General features: G+C 41.7%; 1 gene segment (V, D, J or C); it reads right to left on the reverse strand.

Moving 5' to 3' along the window:
* Positions 1 to 6,899: 6,899 nt before the first annotated feature.
* On the reverse strand, positions 6,900 to 7,581 carry LOC120743026 (the record flags this gene model as incomplete). The annotated part of the segment is given in 2 exon segments: positions 6,900 to 7,210; positions 7,296 to 7,581. Coding segments are annotated over 2 exon segments (357 nt in total), but the record flags the coding sequence as incomplete, so codon positions are not given.
* Positions 7,582 to 7,807: the final 226 nt, after the last annotated feature.

Raw genomic sequence — 7,807 nt, forward strand, 5'->3', positions numbered from 1 at the left:
GAAGTGGGACTCCACACGTTCCCGGTACCGGCGTTTAGCATCTCTCACCGCGCGCCGCATGCCGTATGAGGCCGCTTTGTAGGCGCTCATATCGCCAGTGGCGAGACCCGCGTTGTAGGAGGCGGTCCTGGCGTTTACTGCAGTGCGGATCGATCTGTCCATCCACGGTTAATAACATAACATAAACACAATATATAAAAGTTAAAGCAAAAAACTAACTTGTCATTAAGGTGTGTCTTTGAAACACAGCCTCTGTCAAGTCAAGCGACATGAAAGAGAAATTTAACTGGTCGTCAGATAACAGAGACCCAGACACGCTCTCGGCTCAGTCATCGGTTACTAGCTGCCATCATTTAACGTAGCTGTGATTAAAGCAGCAGTGGTGTCTTCCAGAGGGAGGGGCTAGCAAAGTAAAATGAACTGGATCATACCTGGATCCTGCATGCATGCAGTCCAACACTGTAGCTTTAGCCCACATTAATGTTACCTTTATATTGTAGAGCTTCCTCTGATTGTGTGTCTTCTGAAACTTTTCCTGGACGAGTAGAGCCAGATACAACTCCTTTCCACAGTCCAGAGCAGGTCTGAGGATGAATCACTGACTAGTAGAACCATCGCTTCAGGAACAAGTGACAAATGCATTAATCTAAATCTAGAATAGTAATAGTACACTGGAAAATAAATGAATACTGAGTATTACTCATAATAATAATGGATTGCATTTATATAGCGCTTTTCTAGGCCCTCAAAGCGCTTTACAATTCCACTATTCATTCACTCTCACATCCACACACTGGTGGAGGCAGCTGCAGGTGTAGCCACAGCTGCCCTGGGGCAGACTGACAGAGGCGAGGCTGCCATATCGCGCCATTGGCCCCTCTGGCCAACACCAGTAGGCGGTAGGTGAAGTGTCTTGCCCAAGGACACAACGACCAGGACAGAAAGAGCTGGGGATGGGTTGATGTTTGGTTTTCTTGTCATTTGGAGTTCTTATTGGATCGTTTATTTTCTGTTTAGTTTCTGGGTCGTAGGTTCTTAGTGATCATAGTTCTCCCTCCCTCTGAGTCTAATCTTCTCTTGTGGTTAGTCAGTCTCTCTCTGTGTTTCTTCCTGTCTCCCCAGTCGCTGCGTCAAGTTTGTGGTCTGTGTGTTTCCTGTTTTATTTTGATAGTCCCGTGTCCTGTGTTAGTGCATTCAGGTTTTGATCCTGTGTCGTTGTATCAGATTAGTTCCAGCTGTGTTTCCCTCATTACTCTCTTGTAATTTAAGCCCTGTGATGTCTTTTGCCCTTTGTGGCATCGTACTGCCTCATGTGTTGTAAGTCTCCTTGTGTTTGGTAAATGGACTCATTCTTATATAGAGCTTTTCTACTCTCCTGGAGTCCTCAAAGTGCTGTATACAGCATGTCTCATTCACTCATACAAGCATTCTAAACACAAGTGCAAACTAAACTACATTCACACACATTCATACTCCGATGATCGGAGGGCAACTCGGGGTTAGTATCTTGCCCAAGGATAATAGGCATGCAGACTGGGGAAGCCAAGAATCGAATCACCAACCTTCCGATCAGTAGCTGCTCCACCACCTGAGCCACAGCCACACTGTTTCAGTTTTAGTTCCACGTTTTCTCGTTTCCTAGTGGTTTAGTTCTTGTTTCTCAGTGTTCTGTTCCTAGTTTTCATGTTCAGGGTTTCAGTTTGTTTTTGTGAGTTTATGTTCTTGGACAATCCTCCCATCAATGAAGCTGCAGCCTTAAGTTTGCCTTTGGTGTTTGAATTCTGCATTTAGGTCCACTTCCTGCCTGCTACAGTCTCACATGACAATTACTTTGTGTTTATGTCAGCTTTTGATTTCCAGTTAAAATAAAATGACCTTTTTAGGAAAACAAAAACATTTTCAGATTTCTGAACGATGATCAGGAAGTGATTCATTTCACAAATGTTGTTTTCTAAATGAAGTAGACAAAAAGTACAGAGACCCAGGACAGACACAGGTGACAGTGATCATCTCTGCTGTGGGTTCAACTTCAGCATGTACAGATGAGAGAAACCATACCACTGTATTTTGTATTTTTGCCCAATAAAGCTGTTTTCCTTTCTCGTTGTATTTTCTTGAGCTGTGCTAAAGATGGCGCCGCTGTGATTGCAGCCATTCCCCAACTCTCTGTGAATGGGACTCATGACCATTGATCAGTGGTTGTTGATCAATGGTGATGGATCAATGGAATTTGCATAATTAAGATTAAGGAACTGACCTCACAGCCCATTGTTCCTTCAGTGTGCTGGTTTCAGTCATTATGCAAATGTCCTGTTTATAAGATTGAGACCTGCAGTCAGCTGAGACTGAAGAAGCCACTTGGATGATGATGAAACGTTTCTCCCACAAAACGCTACGAACAGAATCAACTTTTGGAGATTTACTTACCTGGATGATTGAGATGCATCAAGACATTTAAACAGGTTATTTATGGTTGGTTTACACAGCTTGTGTAGGTTTGAGTATGTATGTTTAGCTCTATATATCCATACATGTGTGTGTGTGTGTGTGTGTGTGTGTGTGTGTGTGTGTGTGTGTGTGTGTGTGTGTGTGTGCGTGTGTGTGTGAATTGTGTTGTTTACATTGTTGAGATTCACCATTTACCGAAACCAAATTCCTTGCATGTGTCTGTGCATATACATGGCCAATAAACGCGATTCTGATTCTGATAATATAAATATAACTAAACACCTGTCTAAGAAGCAAAATTCATGAAATATGTGTAAGAAAAACATCTAGCAAAAATATCTGAGAAACACAGAATGATGGATGAAGATTAAAAGTCACTAACAGGTCTGCTACCATCAGGCTGTGATCTGCACATCTGATCATGAAGAGACAGTTTTAAAGACACTGCAGTGAAGAGAGAGGGTGATTCATTTATGTGAGAAATCTCTCCTTTACGAAGTGAATTAAAGCTTCTGCTTTTATGCAAAAGACATTTTATTAACTGAGTGAAACAAACCAGAGAAGTTTAACAGTGTGTGGCTCCCTCTAGTGGATGTTGTGGAGTATTCTGTTGTCTTTGCTCCAAAGGTTTTTGTACAGAGTTTTGCTGTTTCCTGTCACTGTGGGCTGCAGAGCACAGTAGTACACAGCAGAGTCAGACAGCTGAAGCTTCTGGATCTTCAGAGGAACTGACTTTTCTGTTTTGTTGATTTTAGCATCAAATCTGTCGTTGTTGAACTCTTCAGATTTTTCTGTTGTTTCTGAGAAACATTTCAGCATATACTTTGGGTAACTGTTCACTTCTTGTTTGTACCAGAACAAAGTGGGACTGGGGTAACTGGTCTCATATCTACATCCAAGTGTAACTGTGTCTCCTTCAGCAGCAATGACATCTCCTTGTTCCTGGATCACTTTGTCTTCTCCTTTACACTCTGAGGAAGAACAGAACATGCAGAGGAAGAGATGGATCAATAAACATGATTAAAAACTCACCATTAATCAGACTCACACATTTATTTAAGCAGAGGAAACATGTTGATGTTTGTATCTCACCAAAGAAAAGAGCAGCAAGAATAATCCACAGCCAATGTTCCATCTGTACAACAAGGTTTAAATCAACAGGAGAAACTAGCTGATGTTCAACATTCAGTCTGAGAATTGTTCTCTTCACAGCAGCACTTATTATTGACACAATGGTTGAACACAGTGCAGAAGGAGAGCCCCGCCTACTGGATGATGTCACCCTCCAGTGGAGCATCTCTGTGGGTTTGCTGTCACTGTGGGCCTCACAGCAGAGTCTGTCACTGCAGCAGAGCAGATCTGAAGATCCATTCATCTTTGATCATCAACAACTTTAAGTCAGAACAGACAGAATAACTCTGTAACTTCATGATCTGTGTTCATGTTGAATATGTCAGCTCCCTCTGACTGTGAGCAGAAACAAAGTCAGAAACAGACTGAAGATCACTGACAGCCTGTGAGAGACAAAGAGGATCTGTGTCTCTCACAGCTGGATTCATGTGACGGTGTTGTGTTTAATATGCTGCTCTCTTTTATCGCTCGTTTTCTCTTATTTTCTCTCACTGATCCGGGAGATTGTTTTTCTAAGTGCCCTTTCTCACTGTCACTCTTCCCCTCTGTGCTTCTTGTCCTTCATATTTCTTTCTCCCTTTCCTCTCCCACAACCATGTCTGTCCCGTCTGTAACAACTGAAAATAAAAATAAAATAAATTCAATAATAACAACAACAAAAGTCGATTAAATGGACCAACATGGCAAAGCCGTGTGATCCACTTGGTAAAGTAAATCCGTTGGGTATCTTTGTTGGGCTTCAGACAACAATTCTGACGGCTAAAACAAACAGGACAGGCAACAAAACAATGACAACAACAAAGCAGCCGTCATTGTGCGATTTGGTGACAGAAAACACAAAACTGATAAAACAAGGGAAGAAACTGAAAGGATGCGACGTCTTCATGAATGAACATCTGACAAAACAAAATGCTGACTCACCAGGAAAACACGTTACTTGAAGAAACAGAGAGATAAATACATGGAGCACAAACTGTAAAGGATTCATTAAACTCAATGGAACACCAGAACAAGCCAAAGTGCTGGTCATCAGAAACATTTAGGACCTGGACAGATACTGATGTTCATCTTACTGTCACGGTTCTGGGTCATTTTGACCCAGCATTGTCTGTTTCTAATGTTTTGGTGCTTTTCTGTATTATGATTTATGTCTGATTCTTTATCCTGTTTTAATGAGTGTTATAAATCTGTTTCAGTTTGGTTCTGGTCATGAGTTTAGTTTGATGTTAATTCTTCTTTAAGTCTCTGTCGTCTCTGGGTTCCATGTCTTTTATTCTTTCAGTCTGCCTCTCAATGTCAAGTCTACGGGAAAATGTTCCAAGTTTGCAGAATTTTATTGAGTCACGTAAAAATCCACACGAGAAGTCAAACTCAGCAAAGCAAAACCATGAGATTTGTTGTTTTTTAGATTAATTATATGTTGGATTATAAATGTTGAGTTTAGTTAAGTTTGTTTTTTACTTGGATTTGTTTTAGATCAGAGTTTTGTTCATGTTAGTTATTGCTTCATGTTGCTCAGGGTATTTTTGGATTCATTTTGGGTTTAACGAGAGTCTAGCTCTGCTGTGGACCAGCATGCACTGGAGACAGCTCAATGTTTTGCATTTTGAGGGTTTGTTTTTTTTTTTTTACCAGTAAATGAGAGGCAGAAGGAGCTGTGATGACATTTTTTTGCTTACCATGGATGAACTCCACAGATTTAGATTTTTGATGAATAGCCGTGACTCAAAGTAAAAATCTCGGCCCTTAGATTGAAGGAAAGAAACGCTCATGGATGGATTTGCTTGTTGGAATCTTTCGGTCTGATCTGTGCAGACTGGTTTATCTGTCCTTCACCTGCAGAGACTACACCAGCGGGCCCTCGGTGTCGGCCTGCATCGACAGCACGTTCAGTGTTCTTCTGGATCTACTGTGGTCATACTTTAAGAACTCTGTTGGAAAACCATCAAACGACTGAAGTTTGAAGTGTGGACTGCTGTGATTCCACAACAGCTTTCACAGCTGCACGCATCATTCATGAAAACATGAACAAATTGTTGACACTGAGAGGGGAAACACTTAAACATGAGAGCAGGACAATGATGAAGGAGAGCATCATCATCTGATGTGATGAGTTCAGAGAGAATAAATGGAACAAGCATGAGATGGTCTTCCTGGTTGGACTTTTAGCTTCATGTGAGAGATTTTACCTTAAAGAGATAAACCTCTGTTACTCTGTTTATTTTTGCTTCTGCTGCATTTCTGCATGTCCTCATCCACTAAATATAAAATAGTGTAAATGAGCAGCTTTTGATGTTTGACAGTTTTTATTGTGTCTGAACGTTCCTGCAGTTGGTTTGTGGTTGATGTGGATTTGCTGCTCATGTGAATCCTCCCACAGTGTTTCATTAGCAGCTGTAACCACAGTGACTCTGATAAAACAGGAATTAGCAGAATCCATCTGATATGAAGCTGTGCTTTGAATACCACTTCCCTCCTCTTTGAAGAGTAGTCAGATATCTGTGTTCAGGTTTTTGTACAGCCTCTTCTACACTTTGTATCACTGTGTTTCTAGAGCACAGTAGTAGAGAGCTGTGTCTGCCAGGGTTAGGGCTGCTATGGTCAGAGTAGTTGTTGTATCTGATGTTTCTGATCGATATCGATTATCAGGAATATATTCATTTGTGTATCCTTGTCCATCTTTCCAGAGTATAAACTGAGGAGCCTGAAGGTCAGAATGATGTCTGTACCAGTGTAGGCGGGGATAACCTGTTGTCTCATAGTCACATGTGAGTTTGACAGATTCTCCTTCTGTTTCAGTGACTTCAGTATGTTGAGGAGTGATTGAGTCTCCAGCTGTTAGTCCTGGAAAAAGAAAGAAGAAAAGTAGTGAAATGCAGTCTGTATATCTGCTTAATGCAGCAGCTTCAACTAAACTTTAATCCCTGTTCTTAAACTCACCTATAATGTGAGATAGAAGCAAAAAGAGGTGCAGCAACATGTCTTTGGAGTTATTAAAGCCAGACAGACAGCACATGAACAATGTTCTTCCACTGCAGCACAATGACCAACAAATAATGTCATTGGATGAGCACAGGTTCAGTGGGCGGGGCCAGTGTAATAGCTCAGCCAATCAAACAGTTTTGTGCTTCCACAGCAGCTCTGTCTCTGTCTCTGATCTTTACTGCTTCATTTCTCTGTTGTCTTTGTCATCAGTCCAATGACACAAGAATCAGAGGTTTAACAGTGTGTGGCTCCCTCTAGTGGATGTTGTGGAGTATTCTGTTGTCTTTGCTCCAAAGGTTTTTGTACAGAGTTTTGCTGTTTCCTGTCACTGTGGGCTGCAGAGCACAGTAGTACACAGCAGAGTCAGACAGCTGAAGCTTCTGGATCTTCAGAGGAACTGATCTGATGCTGGAATCCAGTGTGGATGAAAATCTCTCCCTGAACTCATCTGCTGTGTTTCCATCATCCCTGCTAACACGACTCAGGATGAATTTGGGGCTGTTGTTTCCATCCTGTTTGTACCAGAAGAGAGAAGGAGCTGTTGTAGTGCTGGTGTTATAGAAACAGCCAAGTGTTACTGTGCCTCCTGCAGCAGCAGTCTCTTCTCCTTTTGCTTGCAGCACGTTGTCTTTTTGTGCTCTGCATTCTGTAAAACACCAACAAACAGTATCAGTGTGCTGTTAAAGAATCACGTCAATGTTGATATCAAAGAAACAGAGTTGTGTTCATACCGAGGCACATAGCAGCCAGCAGCACTGAGATGAACAGAGGCGTCATATCTGCAGTGTAGAGTAACTGTGAGCTACAGCAAGTATAAAGAAGCTGTGATCTCTCTGTTTAGTCTTCATCAACACTAAGTTGGTGGATTAGAAGGAGGAGCCTGATCACAGTGACAGGACTCATTCACAGCCCTGTGTTATTCCCCCTGCTGACAGCTTCACACTCAGCACGTCTTTCTGCTGCTTTCAGTGGATATTTGCTCCTATTGCAGGAAGCAGGTTTAACAGACTGAACTGTGAGTCGAGAAACAAGCACAGGATAAATAAGGAGCAGAGGCTCCGTTTTAATCCAGGGAACCAAAGAATATGCATGTGTGTCATTGTGGATCATGATGTTCATCTTCTTTTTTTTTCTTCTTTTTTTTGTTTTTGTGTCCCGTTTGGATCTTTAGCCATCAGAATTGTTGTCTTAAGGCCAAGAAAGAAGCCAAGCGGATTTATGTAGTGTTGCTGTGTGCTGTTCT

The sequence above is a fragment of the Simochromis diagramma genome, unplaced genomic scaffold (genome assembly GCF_900408965.1).
Source record: "Simochromis diagramma unplaced genomic scaffold, fSimDia1.1 OVJJ01000011.1, whole genome shotgun sequence".
Taxonomy (NCBI): domain Eukaryota; kingdom Metazoa; phylum Chordata; class Actinopteri; order Cichliformes; family Cichlidae; genus Simochromis; species Simochromis diagramma.